General features: G+C 40.6%; 1 protein-coding gene across 2 annotated transcripts in view; it reads right to left on the bottom strand.

Annotated features, from left to right (window-relative positions):
- Positions 1–9,568: 9,568 nt before the first annotated feature.
- Positions 9,569–22,279, bottom strand: part of CCDC93 (coiled-coil domain containing 93) — a 118,591-nt gene continuing 105,880 nt past the window's right edge. For both annotated transcript variants that reach the window (XM_069067773.1, XM_069067774.1), the window contains 2 exons: positions 21,404–21,517; positions 9,569–9,978 (listed from right to left, as the gene is read on the bottom strand). In XM_069067773.1, the coding sequence (XP_068923874.1) occupies positions 9,925–9,978; positions 21,404–21,517 (168 nt within the window). In that variant the 3' untranslated portion in view covers positions 9,569–9,924. The remainder of the gene's footprint in view (positions 9,979–21,403; positions 21,518–22,279) is intronic.

Here is a 22,279-nt window from a genome sequence, read left to right as displayed (position 1 = left end):
TATGGCAAGCATGATATATTTTGTGATGGATAATTATATCAGCATATCTGTAATCTCCATAGGCATTGTGAATATGGCATTGCTAATACATTTGGCGACCAGGATGGGATCACAAAATGTCAGGCCTCTATTTGGAAGCAGTGGGGCTTTAGAGGGAGAAATGGCTATTCCAGGATGGGAGGATTTGCCTTATTCCTCTCTAGCCAGAGAATGGGCTAAAAGCACAGGGCCCTGTGAAAACTGGGAACCAAGGCTAAAAGAGGGAGAACCTGGAGATTTGGAAAGATGTTTGAAAGCAATACCCATAGAACCAGGCAAAGAACTGGCAGGAGTGTGCAGGAGAGGCTGGGTGCTGCTAACAAGTTATCGCCTTATGTGTAAAAGTAGGGATAAGCTGCTGAAGGAAAGAGCTCGGATGGCTAGGGAGTCAGCTGGTTTGCCTGAGGATTCTTCTGTGTCACAGCACTCAGAAGAGCAAACTGGAGGGACTCATGTGGTCCAGGAGCAAGCTACTGTTCATGTAGCTAAAAGGAAGCAAAAAACTAGCAGAATGAATGTGCATGCAGCTTTTGTACAGGCTGGGCAGAGTTGCCCTGACAGCTTCCAGGAGAATGTGTGTGAGGAGAATGGAGCAAGGTTAGATGAGGAGTCTTCTAATGTAGAAGCTCTCCCCATACAAAGAAGAAGACAGGAGAACCACCGAGGCAAAACAGAGTCCAGGGAGATAATTGAGGATTTCACTCAACAGGAGATCACTGATATATTGAGTAGATTTACCCAAAGAATGGGGGAGTCTTTAGTGTCTTGGATAGTAAGAATCACTGATGAAGGCGCTGGAGGAATAACACTGGACAATGAGGACTGTTTAAAATTCATAAGTATCAGTCAGAATCCTTTTGTACACCAGGCTTTTAGGGATCACCATATGCAAGGAGGAAATAACAAAACTAATCTTCTAGCTTTAGCTGCAGAAGGATGCAAAAAAGCAATATCCAACTGAATCTATGTGGCCTAGGGGAGACAGACCCTGGTACTCACTTAGAGACTGTATGAGAAAACTAAAGGAGGAGGTAATGAAAACTGCTATCCTGATTGGAGATGCAAATGCATATTATGATACCCCCTAGGAGTTCCTCATAGAAATATCATAGTGAAGACGGCTCCTCCTGCATATAAGCACTTAATTCTGACTCTATTAATTGGAGAAATAGGGCACCCTCTTTCAGAGGTGCTGGATAAGATTTCACAATTAAGCGATTTAGGGGAATGGGAAAAAGACAAATTGCCTGGAGAGAGAAGAGTAAACAGCCAGAGGATTCAGAGACAAAATAGACTGACAAAAAGGGAACTGTTTACTGCTCTATTAAGAGCTGGGGTGGACTTTAGAAGAATAGATGGTATTCCAACTGAAGAGCTGCATAAGCTGTACCAAGAAAAGGTACTTAGCATTAGAATGAACAGGGAAGCAGGAACCACCCCTGCAGGTATTTCTGAATCTGAATCTTTGTATCCAAGTTTGCCCCACCTTCAGGGGGAATAGGAGATAGGCCAAGCCCCAGCCCAGATAAAAGAAATATGCAGAAGAGATTTCAGACCCCATGTTGGTTTAACAATATATTGGAAGAATGGATCAACTACTGTGACTAGGGCACTGCTTGATACTGGGGCTGAGGCCACACTTATCTATGGAAACCCTGATAAGTTTAAACATGGAACTCCTATTACCATCACAGGTCTAGGAGGCACTGAAATATCAGCCAGACAAGTTAAAATAACAATGAAAATTGGACAGTTACCTAAGAAAGAATATACTGTGGTTGTTGTACCCATTCCTGAATACATCATTGGAATAGATGTATTGAGAGGCATGACTCTGAATTTACCTGAAGGGAGATACCAGTTTGCTGTGAGGAAGATAGGAATTAATACAGTTTTAGTGGGAAAACTAAAAATGGACCCAATCACTTTACCTGAACCTTCTGAAGTAATTACTTTAAAACAGTATCGTGTGCCAGGTGGGCAAGATGAAATTACCACTACTATAAAGGAATATGTAGAAGCAGGAGTGTTAGTCCCTACAACCACAAGATGGAATAATCCTGTCTGGCCAGTAAGAAAATCAGATGGGACATGGAGAATGACTGTGGATTATAGACAGTTGAATAAGGTGACTCCTTCTTTGTATGCTGCTGTTCCAGATACCATTACCTTAATAGAAAGGATCCAGACATATGATGGGACTTGGTATGCAGTTATTGACTTGGCAAATGCCTTCTTTACCATCCCAATAGACTCTAAACAATGGGTCACATTTCAAAGGCAATGAAATGAAGAAGTATTGTATACTAAACAATATAGAATGGATATATCATATTCCATATTATCCAGAAGCATCTGGGTTAATTGAAAGAATGAATGGATTACTGAAAGAACAGTTGAGGAAGTTAAGTTCCAATAATTCATATCAACATTGGAAGGATAATTTGTTCATGGCTTTGCGTAATTTGAATAATAGACCATTGGGAGGAAGTACACCTCTAGCCAGAATGATGACTCCCAATCTGCAAATTAGAAAACAACAAACACACAAGATCCCAAATATTGAGTATTGGACCTTGATGCCAGATGTCCCAGCACTGTACCCAGGACCACCTGGTTCGGTGGGGTATGATTTACATTGTTTAGAGGACTTTTGGTTGGACAGAAAAGAAATAAGAAAAATCTCCACTGGGATATGCATAAGAATCCCTAAAAATCACTTTGGACAGATTTTACCCAAATCAGGATTAGCAGCTCAAGGAATACATGTATTGGCTGGAGTAATAGATTCTAATTATCAAAGAGAAATTGTTGTAACATTCCATAATTTAGGTGAAGGGCTCATACAGATTCGTAAAAATGATAGGATAGTTCAAGTGATTATCGTTCCTTATAAAACAATACCACTTGTAAAAACTGACCCTCCTTCCAAAATAACTGTCACAGGAACTGAAGGATTTGGTTCTACTGATAGAATAAAATCAGGAGCTAAAGTATGGGTAAAATGAAAGCCAGATGATGTTCCAAAAGCTGCAGAGATTATAGCACATGGGAGGGATAACACTGTAACTATTGTTTATTCTGGAGAAGATGATTACAAAATTGTACCCTTATCTCATTTATTCTACCGTGAGTGAGGCTACAATAGTCTGGTTATTGTCTCTTTGCTTCTTCTTGATTTTTTGTTTGTTCACCTTGTTTGCTAGATTTGTTTCCACAGGCTTGGTACCCTCCATCTGTAGATGCCTGATAGCTTAAGCTGGATGTCACCCCCTGTCTGCAACTGTGATGTGTCACCCTTGGACCTGGCATCAAGCATATTAAGAACTGACCTCTCAAATGGGACCCCTTAGGACAGGGACAGCTCTACATCCGATTTCAGCAGCAAGTAGCCATAGAAGAAGAGATCTTTATCCCTTACCACAAAATTTTAGGGCCCCATTTGTTCGGGGTGGGGAGAATGATGGGGAGCTTGTGCTCAAGCCCCACCCTAAAATATGGTTTTCTGTGTTTATCGTGTGCTATTCTTGTTATATTGTTGTGAAATTTTGTTGACACCAGTTATTCCTACTGTATTTTTGCCAAGTAAGGGACATGAAAGATCTTGGGGCCGAATGTAAGGGTTATGGGATTTAAAGATCTTCCATGCCCCATTGGACTTGCTGATGTAGCAGGAAGGGGCGGAGCAAGAGGAAGCGGAAGCCAAATTGGAGTTCCTGCGGTGGCTGGCAGTGGTGGTGACGGTGGCGGCAGCAGCAGAGGCAGCGGCAGCGCGAAGCCCTTTTTGAGTTAGCCAGAATTTCTGCTAAGGACTCCTGCTGAAGACTGCCAGGGGCCGGAGCTGCTGGGAGCGCGCTTCCCGGACGCTGGGTGGTTGCTGTGAGTGGGGAGAGGAGGACCTTTGCCTGAGGTAGTCTGTTCTGTTTTAAAGGCTTGATAATGTGGGTGATTTCTACTTTATCTACCTGTGCCAATGTCATAACTACTCTGATGGCTTTCACTTTCTGGTTTTGGGACTCAGTCTTTTGGTATCTTAATAAATTTTCTAGTTTATTCCCCCACATGGCAAGCATGATGTATTTTGTGATGGATAATTATATCAGCATATCTGTAATCTCCATAGGCATTGTGAATATGGCATTGCTGATACACATGGCTAGCGTACTGGATTTGTAATCAGCAAAACATGAGCTCAGATTTCACCTCTTGACACTAGTTGCATGATACTAGGAAAATCACTTTATCTCTTTGGGCCTCAGTTTCCTCACTTGTAAAATAAGAATAGACTTAATGACCTGTATGATTCATTCCAGCTCTAAATCTTGGATCCTATCATTTCTAGTGACAGGGAGCTCACTATTCCCCAGGGCAGTCCATCCCATTTTTTAGACAACTCTAGTTGTTAGTTTTTCCTTGTGTAGAGCCCAAACCTATGTCCTTGTAATTTTCATAGGACATTCCTATTTCTTTCCTCTGGGACCAAGTAAAACAATTCTTTTCTCTGTCCCTTCAAGAACTTGAAGATGCTGTAAGACCCCTCCCCACCCCCTATTTCTTTTCTCCAGGTTAAATATTCCAATTGAACTGATCACATGGCTTGGTCTCCAGTTTCCTCATTCTTGTTCCCCCTTCTAAGCACTCTAGCTTAACACCTCTCCTTAAATGTGGTCATTAGAGTTGGGCACCATATCCCAAATGTGGTCTAAGGAGAACATATTATAGAATCAGCTTCTCTTGCTCTGGTGATTGCGTTTTTATTGATGTAGTCTAAGCATAATTATTTGTGTTAAGCTCATTAAAGCTACCAGGTATTTTACACATATATTTTTGTCTAGCAAATTTCTTTGTTTTTGTGCAATTGATTTTTTTAAAACCCAAGTTCAAGATCCTATTTTCATTCCATTTTTATCTTTTCACTTCAGTCCATCATTTCAGCTTGTCGACCTTGATTGTCATCTAGTCATAGTGAATCAGCCATCCCTCCTCCCAAGTTCTTGTCATCTGAAAAGTTGAGAAGCATGCCATGTATATTTTCATCCATGTAGTTAGTAAAAATCTTGAACGAGGCAGAGGCAAAAATAGAACCTTGTGGCATTTCACTAGAGATCTCCCTCCTAATCAACACTCTTTGGTTCTGGTCATTCAAACAGTTCCAAATTCAACGTACTGTACTATGATACAGTTCTCATGTCTTAATCTTATCCCTGAGGATACTGAGATATATTGTCAAATGCTTTTATGAAATCCAAGTAAATCACATCCGCTGAATTCCCCTTACCTATTTTTGTCAAAAAAAGAGCTTAGCTCTGTATAACAAACCCACAATAGTTTTTAGTGATCACTTCTTCATGTATATTTTGTTCACAAATCTGTTCTAAAATTTGACCAGATGCCAATATCGAGGTGACTGATCTATAACCTGGAGTATCCACTCTTAGCTTTAAAAATAAAATTGGAATACAGACTCCCCAGTCTTATTGAACGTTTGATGCATCAGTCTTCCGAAGGTCACTTATAGTGGCTCAGCAGTCATTTCTACAAACTGTAATTGTCAAGTTATTGTGCATGACCTTTGAGAACCAGGTGATTATCCCCATACTGATACTTGTAAGAAACTTAGGACTCTTAAAAAAAAATGTTGCTAGGGAACAATGGGGATTTAGAACAAATTCTTTTGGTTATAGAACCAAAATGCTAGAACTACGCCTTTCAAAGGTGCTTGGAGGAATAAGGGGCATCTTTGCATCTTCACTATTTAAAGGTCTTTCCCTTGTCTCTTGGCAGCCAGTACTATCCAATGCCAGTACCTTCAATATGTTCCAAAGGTTTTGCTTCTCATAAGAAACCTTTTTAATGAGAAATTTTCAATATGTAGGAAAAGGGAGTGGTGGGGGACGGGTTGATACTGAGTTTCTTCATTAAGTGAGAGAAAGACGCCAAAATAAAAAGAATTTTTAAAGCTCAGAAAGGTTTTGTTTCTCTTGTTCATATCCTTTAACTATTTATCTTTTGGGGAATATTTTTATAGCAATTTAATAGCTATAATTTAATTTTATAGCACTAATATTTTTATAGCAATTCTCTATCTTAGATATCATTGATATGAGAAATAAGCTGTACAAATTGTTTTTTCAAGGGCAATTGGGGTTAAATGACTCGCCCAAAGTCACACAGCTAGTGTGTCAAGTGACTGAGGCCGGATTTGAACTCAGGTCCTCCTGACTCCAGGGCCAGTGCTCTATTCACTGCACCACCTAGCCGCCCCGCTGTACAACTTTCTTTCCCAGTTCAGTTTACCTTCCAATTCTAGACTTTATCAGTTTTGTTTTTTCCATGTTTTATGTCATGAAAATTATCTATCTTATCTTCTGTGACTTTCACTGTCCCTTGTTAGGTCAAAAACTTTTCCTCTATTCATAGCTGCAAAGGTATATTTTCCTGAGCCCTCTAAATGGTTTACTTTGTGACTTTTAAATTTCTAGGTCATGTATCTATTTAGCTTATTGTAGTATATAGTGTAAACTGTTGGTTTAAACCTAATTTTTGCCAGGCTACTTTTCAGTTTTCTCAGAACATTTTATGGAATGGAGAGTCCTTACCCTAGTTGGGGGTCTTTTGGGTTTATTAGCCCTATGCTATTACAGTATGCCTATTTGCTTCTGTTTCTAATCTATTGCCTTGATTGACTTTTCTATTTTTTTTAACCTGTATGAAATAGTTTTGATGTTTTGTAGTATACTTTGAGATTTTGTACTGCTTAGGCTCCCTTCCTTATCATTTTACCCCATTATTTTCCTTAAGATTTATGATCTTCTGTTCTTCACATTTTTATTTATTTTTCTAGTTTTACAAAGTAACCCTTTCCCTATTTGCTTCATGCATCATTTGTGACAAATATTTAAGCGCAATGGTTGGTTTTCTTCTGCCCCCAACTATTCTGCCATCTTGTGGATATATCTTAAAGGAATAGAAACTAATATTTAATAATTACAGTAGTCCATCTGAAAAAATAACTAGAAATACAAATTATTCCCTTAAAAACAAAACAGAATACAGCTAAATAAAAATATCATTTAATTATCTGTTGTTTGGGGTCATTGCTCTCCACTGGCCTAAAGAATCAGAATTGATTGCAGTGACATATAGAAACCCTTACCCTCATAAATCTCTCTCTCTCCTCCACTAAAGGGAATTCTGTGCCATGAACACACCAGAAAAAAAAATCTAAACTCAGGAACAAAGTTTGGCCAGGAGCTCTAAGTCTGTGATTTGCTTGATAAATTGTATTTAATGCTTCCCTGGAAATTCAAATGGTTTATCAACCCAAACTAACTGCAAGGGATCTCTTCCCACCACACTCAAAACATTATAAAATAATCTTGAATATTCGATTGACCCAGATATCAAAAACAGCAAAACACTAAATTGTTTTCATTTTACAAGAGGATATCATGTTACCTATTTCCTTCCAGCAAGTTGGTGGAATTTGTTAAATGCAGATAAGCCAAAGTATATAAGGATGTGACTCTAGTGCCTGTTAAATTCCAAAGGGTAGAGAGAGGTGCTTTCAGCTCTCATTAAGCCTAACATAGGATAGAATGTTCATTAATCCACTTTTTAAAAGTTCAGTTGCATCACCCATGTCTTGCCATATATGTGCATATATGTATTTCTATGTACTATTTTACTAAAAGTGACTAGAGTTGAAATTATACCTGATACGCTTCAAATTTTACTGTCCAAAAATTCTGGCTAGTGTTTGGTCACAAAATTTGTCCATGAAACCCATTCTGAAATCTCATTTTCTTCTAGCATGTTTATACTGCCAAAATTAACTGAAATCTTGGGACATGAAATTCATATTTTGTCTCAGTGACCCATTGTCTGTGGCATAAAGCCCAATCTCCTCAGCCTGGCATGAATTACCCTCTATGATCTAATGCCAACTGACATTTCCAAGCTCAGCTTTCACTACTCCCTCCTTCACTATTCTACTCTAACTAAAATGGTCTCTTAATGGAGAAGCAAGGTTGAACTTTTGGTTAAGGAAGACAGAGGTTTACATTCTACCTTTCATACTTACTAGGTATATGTCAGCCACCTAAAGGTCTCTGAATCTTAATATTCCTACTGATAAAATGGGGCTAGAGTATCTGTAGGATCTACCTCTCAGGTATACAACAGATGTAATGATAATAATTAGCATTTATATAGCACCTACTATGTGCCATAAACTGTGCTAAGTGCTTTGAAGATATCTCATTTGATCCTTACAACCATCCCAGGAGGTAAATAGCATTATTATTTATCCCCATTTTATAGTTGAGGAAACAGAGGCAAACAGAGGTTAAGTGACTTGCCAAATAAGCTAGAAAGTGTTTGAGGCTGGATTTGATGTAAAGTGCTATATAGGTGGCAGGTATTATTGCCTTGCGATTTCCTGTTATTGTATTGCCCTTCCTTTCTCTGCTCTGTCTTTCCATAGTGGAGCCCCTTCAAGGTCCAAGCTTAAATTCCACATTTTCTACAAAACGTCCCCTGCTTCCCTATACTGTCTGGTACCTGGGAAGAGCTCACGGGAGGCTCAAAGCCAGAACAAAAGGCGGTGCTATAGGCCCCTTTGCCCTTAGCTGACAGAATGATGGTGGAAGAGGTACTGAGGGAGCATGGTATTGACACAGCTGAGCATTGCAGTGGAGGTGAGCAGGCTGGGAGGGAGAAGTGACTGCTGAGCATTTGCAGAGCAAGAAGAGAAGCTAGGCATGGAACAAAGTGGAACAGACACTTGAGTGAGCAGATCGGGGGGGGAGTCAGGCCAAGGAGAAAAAACATCAGGTAAACAGTTACCGGTGCACATAGTGTGCCAAGGTGTGCAAGGCTGCTGAAGGGCTGAGGACTCTACTCCAGGATGTCAGAAGGCAATGACATTTTACAGCTGGCTCACAGGATCACAAAACAAGAGCTGTAAGGGACTGCAGAAGCCATCCAGTGTTAAACCCCTTATTTTACAGACTAGGAAACTAAGGCCACGGGAGATTAAATGACTTCATGCAAAGTCATGCAAGTAATGTCAGAAGTGGGACTGGAACCAAGGCCCTCTGACTCCAGAAACTATGTTCTTTCCACTGCACTATTCCCTTGAGGTCAAGGCTGGGGAGGCCACTCAAGGTTTCTGTGAAATCCCCAGTAAACTTCCCCTAACTGAAGAAGATGAGGACTAAATGACTATGTCCTCATTAAGGGTGGCACCAAGAGCAAGGTCTTTGTCTTGGCCCCTAACACCAATCTAGGCAGAATTGATCTTTCTGGACTGTAAATCCTTACAACACTAATTATCTTTCTTGGCATAGGGAGCACTTACTGCCTTGTAATTTGTTTTATAATATTACTTTTCCATTTAAGATGTAAGCTCCCAGAACCTGTTTCTGCTAATGTAAACTACATTGCTTTCTCTTTCCCCCTACCCCACCATGCCTAGAATTGCGCTTTGCACAAGAGGGGTGGGGGGAAGGAGGGTGGACAATAAAAATCTGTGGAATGAATGAGTTAATTTTTATTTTATAGAGATTATGCAAATATTTTTCCTGATATCTTAATTACATATAATGTTATTTTGGATGTAAAAGAAAAATCTATACAGAAAAGAAATATTGGCCACATTACATCTTATTCTGTGGAAGGCTTTTACTCTAGTTATACCCTTTGTATTGAATGACTGTCATTAACACCTGGCATGGGAATGAAAGAAAACAAAATAGAAAAAAAAATCCAGGGTATTTGAAGCAGTCTGCCGGCGTCTCCGGGTTGCTACTATCACGTTTCATAACGTGGTAATCCATCTCCAGGCTAGAAAAATCAATTAAGGTTGCCAACTAATGAGTTTTCTCAGGAAATATGGGATTTCACCTTGGATAGCAGTATTTCATTCTTGCGGCATTCCTGATGAGAAAATACAATGAGAGATTAATTAGAATAGCTCACATTTATATGATGCTACAGGGTTTACAAATGACTTCTCTCCCAACTACCTCATGAAGGTAGATGGTAATACACCAATGTCTTCTTCCACGTACAAGTCTTCTTAACAGACCTGAGCTATTCCCCCTACCCTCTTCCCCCACCTCCAGTGCCTCTGTGGAGATCTGAACAAAGAGAAAATGAAAATCTCAAATAACTAACCTGGAAGTTAAACTTTATGTAATATATATGGACCTTCACTGCTCAAGCCAATGATGTAACTTTCTTAAGTATGTAAAGAAAGCGAGCTTTCTTAAACATGGTCCTTTCTAATACTCACTGACAAACCATGCTATTTATGTTCTCCAGACACTCATCCTAGTTCATGAAACTTTCTCTAATACCTCCTAGATAAGCACATTTCAGTTGATCCAATGTCTTTCTTTAGTGGTCTGTAGCTGCTACTTTTATATTCGTCCCAATAAGCATGATCTTTTTATTTTTGTATTCCAACCTCCATCACTAAAATGGACAGGTCCCACAGGCACCCTATCCTCCTTCCCCTAGTTTCTTGATGGTGTGTTGGCCTGTCTCTCCATTAGACTAAAATAAGGATTTGTAGCCTTTTTTTTGTGTTATGGACCCCCTTTGGTGCAGCTTAGGGTCCCTTCTCACAACATCAATACTTTAAAATATTTGAAGGAAATGCAAAATTTCATTTGGAGGTTAGTGGAAACAATGTAACTTTTTTCTCTCCCAAATGCAAGGGACCCTTGAAATCTGTCTATAGACCTCTTGTGGGTCCTATGAATCTCAGGTCAAGAATTCCTGCATTAGAAATTCACTAAGAGTAGATACCATAGCTTATATATGGCCGTCTAATTCAAATCAACTCAACTGATTATTTAATTGACAAATGGTTATCCAGGGATAGAAGTCTTACTACCTCATATGGCAGCCCATTACACAGAGGAAATTTTTTCCTCAAACATGCTATAACTTTGCAGCTTCTCCCTATAGCTCCTGATTCTACCCTCTGAAGTTAATTAAAACAAGTCTAATTTGAGAGAGTTCATACCTAGCCAGCGCCAGACTCCACCATCTTTTTTTTTTTTTTAAGCAATTAGGGTTAAGTAACTTGCTCAAGGTTACATGGTCAGGTATTTCTGGGTGGGTGCTAAGTGTCTGAGCCCAGATTCGATCCCAGGTCATCCTGACTCTGGGGCCGGTGCTCTTACAGACTCCACCATCTTCCTTTCACATCACACAATGTGCATGTCCTTTTTTTCCCTCCTACCACTTGCTCTAGGAATAGTCATCAAATCAACACTACCATTCCTAGAAAGGACATGTCAATCAACTGCCTAACAATTCCACTTAGCATCCCTGTGATTTTCCAGATTCTCCTTAGACACTACTTCCTCTATTAGATCGCAAGCAATTTGAGGGCAGGGATTGTCTTCCTTTTGGTATTTTTATCCCCCCTAAATTTGCACTATTTTTGTTATATTGTACACATGCTTAATAATTTTTTTTAACTCATTCATCTTCCAGGTGATGCCTTCAAATAATGAAGACAGCTATCATGTCTTCCCTCTCCATCCTCTCTACAGGTCTTTTCTTTAGGCTAAACATCACTGGTTCCTTTAGCTGATTCTTAGTGCATATGGTTTGGAGATCATTCCCCTCTCCTGGATATGGTCTAGTGTGCCGATATCCTTCCAAAATGTGCTGTCTAGACCTGCACCCAATGCTCCAGATTTGATCAAATCAGGGCAGAACTTAGAGGAATTCTGCCCTCCTTCTCCTGGATACTAAAATGCAACCTGAGAGCACAGTTAATTTTGGGGTAGCTAGATCACACCACTGCAGCCCCCAGGTCTTTTTCACATACAATGACTCATGTCTGATCACATCTCCACAAAGCTGTACTTCAACAGTTGGGTTCTTGAACCCAAATGGAGGACACTGATCTCTAATCAATGACAATTTATTAGATCTAGCTTAACTTCCCATATCAGACACTAAGTTAATATCCCTAATTAATAATGAATGTCCATTCTGAGGCTATTGTCTCATCTTCATTAAACTACCTCAAAATGTTACACCTTCAATGTCTGGTGTTCTCTTTATATTGAGGCACAAGATCAAGTCTCCCAAATTCCTTTAGCATTTATTTTCTGTTTTCCCATGCAAATCTCTAGCCTTCCTGATCTCTTTACAGATACTCTGCCCATTCCACCTGGGCATCTTTGCTCTGAAGTACTGTCCTTGTCTTACTTGATAAATTTGCCACCCAAATTCTTCTTGGTGTTTATCTTGGGCTTTCAGGTTAAACCCTCTGCTAGCCTCTTCCTTATCTTGGCCTGACAAGCCAAGGTCAGGGCAAAAAAGGTTAGCTGTTGTCAGTCTGGAAAGAGAGAAGGTTGAGAGAGATAGGAACAAAGTACAAAAATCAAGAAAGAGAGAACAAGGAACAAAGACTTGTTCACTAACTCCAGAATATTATAAAGGGCTCTGTGCCCTACTCCTTGAAGCTTTTTAAAGGCGATTGTTTTAAGACAAATAAAATGGAGAATAAGAAATAAGAAAAATAAAATTTAAGACAAAAAAAAAATAAAACTTAATATGACAGGGCAGCAACTCATTACTCCCAGGGATGGCACAGGCTACAGAGATAAAATACCTCTGTGAGAGATTCTGGTAAATTAATGAGTGACAGCCTCATAATTAAACAAAAAGAAAAACTATGGTCATGACCCCAAGTGAGGATACCAGAAAAAATCACTAGGGCTGTCTATGCCTTGGTAGCTCACAAGTGAAAATTAAGGCCTATAAAGAACCTGGGGCCAGCCCAAGGAAGCATGGTTGGAGTTTATGATATCCCACAGGCCAGAGGGTCTAGAGCCTGTTTCTGTATCTGTGAGGGAAAAGCATTGCATCTGGAGTCAAAAGAACTGAGTTCAAAGCCCAACTCTGCTATTCACCCTCATCCATTAAATCACTGTTTTAAGAAGAAAATGAAATGTGCTGTGTAAATACCCCCCCCTCAAAAAATGTAATAAAAATGACAGCTCTTCTTTTTATTATTATTATTCTCCTGAGGCCTGGAACACTGGTTCCAGGCTCTAGATTCCTGCTTTTAAGATTAAAGGCACTTTCCCCCCTCATTTCTTTCAAGGCCTGCCAACATGAGATAATTTTTCCTCTTCCCCTTGAGAACTCTAGGCTTTATGAACTTCAGTGAACAGGGTATCTTCATTTCCGTACTTGTTCCCCATGGCTGTCTACAAAGATTTCAGCTTTTCAAAGTGTAAGTGAAGAAGCTTATTAGAAGTGAGTTAATGTGCTCAGCTAATAAGACCCCAGGCCTGACTGAGTCTATCATCAGAATAAGAATACCTTCCCCTAAGGCTCCAGGGATCCACTTAGTGAAAAATTCTCTTAAAGCCTTGCATTTTCTGAATCAAAAGGCCCTCTAAACCAATTTCATATTCTTGCTTGAGCTCCTCTCCATAGATTTCCTATTACTTTAGGATCTTCTTTCTTTCTTTCAGCAGTCAAAGTAACTGGCATCTCAGAAATATCCACATAAGTTTAGGCGACAGTGTCAAATTAGCAACTGTGATTATCATTTTAAGAAGTAAATGAACAATGAAGGCTCCCAACAGACTATCTGTGCATGATGACACAGGGTTTTATTCCTACTTCTGCTCAGCTAAATCCAGAACCTATGAGGTCATATGTCAACTATGACAGAGTAAAGTATGTCTCTCCTCTAAAAAGCCTAGCCAGACTGTTCCTGTCTATGGCTAGCTCCCCCTCCTCTGAGCACAGAGCAGTTACTGTCGCCATACAGCATTTCTTATATAATTTTTAATTTCTAGGATCATTTAACTTTTTATCCACTAACTCCACAATGGCTGGGATACTATCTAACATCTCTTTGTATTCTCATAGGGCTGATCTCTAGCCTGAAACCAAGTAGCTTGCAGCTCTATCAATATTTGTTGATCAACATTTCTCTCTCTCTCCGCCCCCCTTCTCCCATCATCTGCCCCTTCCCTTCTTCTTCCTCCTTAGTCCACCCTGCTCATCACAGAAGCCTAAACCTAGTATTTTTTACTGAACTGGGCTGGACCTCCTTAGGAACAATGGGGGCTCACCATATTGGTGCCAACTTATTGTGGAGATCTCAATGGCTATAGCCCCACTTGTAGCTTAGAACTCCCAAACTCAAGTGATATACCAGCCACAGCCTCCCCCAATAGCAGAATTTATAGGTATGTGCTACCATACTCAGATCTTTTTCTTTCCCACTTCATAATTTTTATTAGTTAGTGCAAATGAAGAAGTATAAAATACCCTATTTGTGCCTAACTACCATTCATACTTTCCCAAATATTTTTAACCAGTCCTTCAGAAGACTGTGTTCTAGCAGTTCCAGAAACCCTATGGATTCACCCATAAACACTGTGAACCATAACGGGGGCCTTTGGATGAGGTCGGTCCAAAAAAGTAGGCATGAGCTAACTGGGAGTCTGTACCTTCCTCATGGCAGGAGACTGAGCAGCAAAAAGCTCTCACTGTGTGACCCCTGATATTGCCTGTCCTGCCTTGACTAAGAAAGGCAATGTCTTCCTTCTTTATGATTGCCTGGCAAGAGAAATCCTTTCTAAGTCTGGTGAAAATGGCTGTAATAAGGCCTAGCTTCTGAGGAGGATGTTCTAGACCTCAAGAGAAGTTTTTCTTAAGAACACAGTTGAGAAGAAGTGCAAATTTCATGGTTTTTGGTGAATATCATCTATAAATGATTTTGGGGGAATGAGGATTTTAAATAGTGTAGAGAAATCAGAGGAGGAAACCAGGATGTGAGGCTGGGGAAGGTGGATAAGAGTTGAGGGTCAATGTAGCCAATGCTATTTTGCACAGTATAGGGGGGACTGCTGGTTTGAAGTTAAAACAAGTTTCTTATCACAGTGTCTCTTTTCTGTTTGAAGACTAATGCCCTGAAGAGATGTACCTCAGCCAGGGGCATAAAAAAGACCCAAAAAACTAAGCTGAGTTTCTGATCACAAGTAAGAGGACAACTGAACTGAGGGACTCAAGGGAGAGAAGAGAAATCAAGGCAATTCAGCATAGTTATTTGTTGTCTGGTCGTTTTCAGTTGTGTCTGACTCTTCATGACCACTTTTTGGGATTTTCTTGGGCAAGATTTTGCAGTGGTTTGCCATTTCCTTCTCCAGCTCATTTGACAGATGAGGAAACTGAGGCAAATAGGGTTATATGACTTGCCCTGGGCCACAGAGCTAGTAAGTGTCAGAAGCTAGATCTGAACTCTGGTCTTCCTGACTCCAGGCCCAGGGCTAGAGACCAAAGGGCAGAGCTGATAACTTCCTAGGCTTCTGGACATTCTGATGCAGCATTCCTGAGAAGAGAATTTCAAAGCCAGTGGGTAAGTGAGAAAGATGGAGTGAACCTCTGAGATCCTGGATGAGGAGGATGGAGAGAAGTGAACTAAGTTTCATGGCTACTGGCTGAGAATGCTGAATGAGCAGAGCGCCGCAGCCTGCCCTGAAGGGAAAGACTTATTAATCACAGCATCTTTAGAGGATGGAGGACAGACTTGGAGGTGGGTCTGAAAATAGCACATCAGCTGAGGGAGGAATAAGGAACAGACTGACAGCAGCCGATTATTCACTACAACATTCTCCCTGCCCCTCCAGGGAAGATTTCTTCAGGGCATTAAGTGACCCTAAAAATAGCCAGTGTTGACAGTCAGCTGGAGTGAAGAGCATCACTTGTGCCTGATGGAGAATGGGCCCAGCATGAAGTACGGTGGGCATGAGTAGGGAGCAATACACTGCAAACAAGGAAACCCAAAGGAGAAGTTACATAAAGTGACGGCATTAATAGAAGTCACTGGCAGCTTTGCAGTGTTGGAGCCAGGAGCTGTCCCTGCTGGCATATGCCCAGGTCCCATGTATCCCCTGTCTGTGCCTCCCTTTGCATAGCTCCATTGGTCCTATGTATTCCCCATGTGTAGAGGTTCTACCACTTAATTCCTAAAGACTGGGGCAGGGAGGAAATTGTTTTGTTTTCATTGTATTTAATTAAAATGTATTTGTTATAAAATAAGTGGCTGCATGGCAAGAATGAGGGATAACCAGCAGAGAGCCTGCATGCTTTGTTAGTATTCTCTCAGAGTGACGAGAACACAAGGAAGGCTCCGTGCACCTTGGGAGGGCCTTCCCTGGTGAATCTGAGAGGACATGGATGAGAGCTGCACAGGATGGCCAAGCAAACAGAGGATGTGATTGACACTGGCAGAAAGAACACCCAAATCAAGGTGACTAGCAATCTGCTGGAGTACTGGTTAGTGTGCTACATTTAAGTTTTTTCTAGCACCTTCTGAAAGACATGCTGCAATTCATCTGAAGACTGCATTGCCCTTCAGAAGTTTCAAGTGTACATGTCTCGTCCCAACAAACCTGTCAACTTTTGGAAGTCAAGGACTTTGGTAGTTCTCTTATATTATCCACTGGGCTAAAAACATGAGCAGTCTGTGATAGTAATGGCAATTAAAGATTCCCCTGTATTGGCTTGGTTTTCAAATTGATTGTGTTAAAACCCAGAGTTTGTTAATCCCACCTGTGGGATGGGCTTGTTGATGTGAAAAGAAAGTCCTGAACTGGGAGGAGCTGGTGACGTAGATTTGGAGACAAGAGAGAGGTGGAAGATCTTTTTGGAAGCAGCACCTCGTGGAGAGAGAGAGACTAAGAGAATTGCTGGTGGCCGCTTTGAATTGCCCTGGACTTTTGAGACCTGCCCCCTGAGCTGCCAAGGACTGAGGAGACATGGCTGTTTTGCTGGTACTTTGTCTGTCTCTTTTGATGTTGTTTTGCCAGATTTGTCCACTGGTGAAAGACAGTCCTTTTGTTGAAGAAGTCCTGGAACCTGGCTGTTCGCTAAGAAGGCCTGCGACTGTCCTGCAGACAGAGAGTGAATACTGTCCACTGGTGAGGGACAGTGCTGTTGTTGCAGGGGTCTGGAGACTGTCCTGCAGACAGAATGAATACTGTCCACTGGTGAAGGACAGTGCTGTTGTTGCAGGGGTCTGGGAGCCTTTCTGTTGGTTCAGAAGCCCTGAAGAAGGATTTTCTTGTTGTATGTTTACAGAAATCCTGGGAGAGGGCTTTGCTAATGTGTTCAGGGGTTCTAGGACTGTTCTACAGACAGAGGACAAATTCATGAAGGGACTGGCAGTGTATCTTATGGCCTTGCTAAGCCTTGTCTCCCCAGGAACTAAGATTGCTGAGAACTTGCCTTGTGTCAAGAAGAAGAAAAGACCTCCATTTGGGTATTAAGTGCTGTGTTTAAACTTGATGTAACTCTGGGGTAGATTCAATTGTGATCCAGGGGTGGGGAACTTTTGACCTTATGTTTGGAAACTAATCTCCATTTGAGAAGAGGGGCTTTGTGGTGGACTTAATTAAGGTATAGCCTAGGGGTGGAGAAGTATTTAGAACAGGGACTTTGTAATTGATTCAATGATTGGAAGGTCCTGGGGTGGGGTAGTCCTTGGAGATTATTTAATCACATTTAGTAAATGCTGTATTTTGAATGATGTCATGTTTTGATCTTCTCTGTTCTTGGTTTGTCACTGAATAAAATAGAGAGCACCTATGCTGGTATTTTGAACCTGGGAAGTTGCCTTTCCTTGGCATTACATTACACAGTCAAATAAGCTGTCCATGCTACCCTGAAATATAGTACATTTGCAGTTCTGCCTTTAATATCTAAACTGTGTGTGTACTGCATTCAATCCAGCTGACAGAGAAGAATGCAGATTTCTTGATCACCCTAGCTTCTATTACCCTTTTTCCTAAAATTACAATTGTATTAATTTTATGTATAAATTTATATACATATATGTTACCTTCCCCATTAGGATGTAAGCTCCTTGAGGGAAGGAATTTTCTTTTGTCCCCAGTGCTTACCACAGTGCCTGGCACAGAGTACCCAGTTAATAAATGCTTACTGGTAGAATAAACAGTGATAGAGTACAATACAGCATCTTTCAAGAAGTCTAGGAAATCTCTAAGTACTCAAGAATAAAACAAGCATTTTATTTTCACTGGAGATGACAGTCTAGCACTCAGAAGCTCCTGTCTCAGGAAATGTAAGCATCACCAAACAAGTGCAAGAACATTTCTCATTTTTGTCTTTGTTTTGTCTTTGCTTATTTCAGTTCATTTAGTTTAAAGCAGAAGCCCAGGAGTAGTAAAGGAATTCCTGATAGTCTTGAATACCGAGTTTTGGAAAACAGTATGAAAGCATCAATTTCCAGAACGTGATACAACCTCAGAAGGCATCTAGCCTCTGCTTTGCGATCTCTAGGAAGAGAAGCTCACTGTTCCTCAAAGCAGTTGATTCTATTTTTGGACAAATTTAACTGTTAAGAAGTTTACCGTTACACTGAGGAAAAAATTTGTCTCCATGTAATTTTTTTCCCACTAGTTTAGGTTCTGCTCTTTGGGTAATAGCAGAACTGAAGACTGCTGCCATGTCTACTCTGAGTCTTTCCTTTTCCAATCCCTACATGGAATGGTTCTGAGTAACTTCACTATCCTTGTCAGTCTTTAGAGAGATTCTAGCTAATAAATATTTTCTATCCATTTAAGAAGGGCATCCAGAAACTCTACCTCATCATTTCCTACCTGACAACGTTCTTGGACTTCATGATATCCCCAAATTCATCATTCTGCAAGAGGAAATCGACTCTAAAACTGACTTCCTCAGCTCATTTCCCAGGTTGGCTCACCATTCTCCAGGATGTTATCAATTGTGAAACTCACAGCTCTTTTGTATCCCTGGCCCCCAGTGGGGTCCCTCCCTCTGGGAGGGGAGAACAGGGGCTGGACACCTGGGAGCTCCTCCCAGATCCTCAAGAGTATCCTGGGAATTCACCTCATCATTTCCCACCTGGCTGCTTTCCTGGACTTCATGATCTCTAGAAACTCATCATTCATTTATGCCTGAAACATAGTAGGTGCTTAATAAATGTTTACTGACTACTGACTGACAAAGTCAGCCTTTCTGCCATTTTGAATTCAACAAGTATTTACTGAATGTCTACTCTGCACAAGATAATGTGTCTGGGGTGTTGTGAGATGCAAAGAAGCATAAGACATGGTCTGTGTCCTCACTGGTTTCCAACCAAGAGCTGATGATACCTGGGGACCAGAAAGGTAGCTAGGCCAGATGCCAAAGGTTTCAAGGCAAGGAGAACTCTCCAACAACAGTGGGATAGTGACTATTCCACAGAAGCCGGTCGCCCCTTCTTCTCAATCACCATTATCAATACTTCATTTTCATGGAGGAGACTGAACATCACTACTTTGGCTCCATACAGCTCTTCTCTCTCCTTACATCTACTTTACCTATTAGGCTATTGCCACTAGTGATTAAAAAAGTGATCTCTCAGTTTTCTAAAATCAATGCAAAACTCAACATTAATCCATTTTAAATTGCTTGATAAACCAAAGTGTCCTTTGATAACAGTCATCAATTCTGCATTTCCCAAAAGGTCAGAACTAGGCCCAGAGGTAGAAAGTAGTTTACAGCAAGGCAGATTTTGCATCTCAAAGAAATATGTGTTCAGGTAAGATTCAATGGCCTCTCAGGTCATTTACAAACCTTATACTTTATGACTGTGATCTTTAGTTAAGTCTCTAATCAAAACATAAGCCTGATCTAGAATTTGGCTGACAAGGAAAAATGTTCTGACATTAAGGCTGATGAGACCTTGGAATATGTTATCTAGGGCTGTGGAGGGTTCTTTTTAGAAGAACTTTTCAGACAAGTTATATTTCTGGAAAAACAGGAGTAGAAGTTTGCCTAGACACATAAAGGGACAGGTTATATGATCCCTAGAATTCTGTAAGTTGGATAATATTCAGTTTCAATAAAAAATATTATTATTTAATGAGGATTTTTATGTGGGCTGATGCCATATGACATTTGAGTGCAATTTTAAGCTTAATGTGCTTTGGTCAGAGCTCACTTAACTCTTGATAACAGAAGCAGCATGATGTAATGGATGGTGCAAGCACACTTGGAGTCAGGAAGACCAGAGTTCAAATCTTACCCTCAGAAGCTTCCCAGTCATGTGACCCTAGGAAAGTCACTTTCTTTGTGTTTTAGTTATCTCATCTATAAAAAAAGATTAATAATAGCTCTCCCTTCATAAGGTGGCCCTGAGGCTAAAAAGAGATAAGGTATGTAAAGCACTTTCCATATCTTAAAGCACCATGTAAACACTAGGTATTAGTATAACTAAAACTTCTAATAATGCAATATCTCATAATACTTTATTTCCAGACGCTCATAAGACTGGGGAAACACACACAGATGTCAATCATATACCACACTTCACAATCCAAACTGAGGTTTGTTTCTTTTTTTGCTTTTTGGAAGGCAATTGGGGTTAAGTGACTTGCTCAATGTCACATGGCTAGTTTTTGTGTTAAGTGTCTGAGGCCAAATTTGAACTCAGGTCCTCCTGAATCCAGGGCCAGTGTTATATTCACTGATCCTTGAAAAAAAATCCCCCCCCCTTTTTTTTGCTTTTTGGAGGGGGGAAGGCAGGGCAATTGGGGTTAAGTGACTTGCCCAAGGTCACACGGCTAGTAAGTGTTAAGTGTCTGAGGCTGGATTTGAACTCAGGTCCTCCTGACTCTCTGGTTCTCTATTCACTGCACCACCTAGCCATCACCGCCTCCCCCCCCCCCCCCGCCTCGACTCTTATTTTTGAAGGGAAAACATTTTGAGGGGGACCAAAGTAAAAGCAATCTAGATCCTATCCATAGTGTTAGTCAAAAACCTGAGTTAGAAGGGAATTCAGAGGCCCTCTAGTCCAATCTGCAGTCATACAATAATTCCCTCAGACAACATAGCAGACAAGGGCTCCCCCTGCCTTTGTGTGATGACCTTTACTGGGAAGGAATGCATTTAATGCCCCAGGCTGTCTTTTGAATAGTTCTAATTCTTAGAATAGTTTTTTAAATTTTGAATAATTCTAATTCTTAGTATTTTTTTATTGTATCAAGTCAAAATCTGACTTTTTGCAATCTACCCATTACTCCTGGTTCTAATGTCTAGGACCAGAGGAACAAGTCCAATTCCTTTCAAATGATGGTCTTTTAGGATACTGGAGGACAGCTCTCGTGTCCCTTTAGTATTTTCTTCTCTAGGCTAAATGTCTCCAATTTCTTCAACTTTGTCTTATATGGCTTGAACTCAAGGCCTTCTTCATTTTGGTTGCCCTTCTCTTGATGTCTTCTAGCTTACTGAGGTCTTTCCCAGAATGTACCCACAGACAACTTGGTCAAAACCTTGCTCTTACCTCCTTGAATTCTTTCACCGTCTTAAAATATAGCCTCTGTTTTTCTAATAGTTCCAGATATTCATCATTTAACTGGTCTCTTCTCATTTTGTTCTCTTGCTTCTTCTTCTCCAACTGTTGAGAAGATAGTAAAAAGAGATGTTCTGTACCAGGTCCACTGGCAATGACAGGAATCTCATTAATATTAGTTCAAAGTTCTAGAAATACATCATTTGAGAGGTGGAAGGGGCCTCTGAAATCAGATAACTTAACTGGAGAGAAGTGACTTCTTTTTCTCTCATGGCTCCCAACAGAGCCAGGAAAAATAGATTTGCTTCTGTCATTTCCAGTCCCTACCCCTACAGCCTAGTGACCATTTTTCCTTTTAGGTCCACATCCAGGTATGTCTTCCTATCCAATCTTGGAAGCCAGTATCTACCAGACTTTAGGTCATTTCTCTCCTTATGCAAGGAGTTTAGTACCTGGCTCAGTTTTCCTCTCTACACCAAAACCTGCCTTTTTGCTTACGGACTTCAATGTACATGCTGATATACCCTCAAATACCTTTGCCTACCAATTTATCAAGCTCCTCAACTCCATGATGTGTGTGTGTGTACCTTTATTCCACTCAATTATACCTGCCTCAGCCTCTCTTTCCAACCTCATTATATGTCACTCATCTTGTTATACCAGTCCTGCCAGTAAATTGTTCCTCACACATGACACAACATCTCCCATCTCTGTCCTTGCACTAGTCATGCCCCATGCCCAAAATATGCCCCCTTCTTGCCTACTTCTCACAGAATCCTTCACTTCCTTCAAGATATAGTCCAAGTACCATCTTTTACAGGAAGCCGTTCAGGTCCTTACCCCTCCCCCTACTGCTAATGTTCTTCC

The sequence above is a fragment of the Petaurus breviceps genome, unplaced genomic scaffold (genome assembly GCF_028583685.1).
Source record: "Petaurus breviceps papuanus isolate PSGF00001 unplaced genomic scaffold, PetGlider_PUasm1.0 90752, whole genome shotgun sequence".
NCBI lineage: Eukaryota > Metazoa > Chordata > Mammalia > Diprotodontia > Petauridae > Petaurus > Petaurus breviceps.
This window is presented reverse-complemented; position numbering and strand designations above follow the sequence as displayed.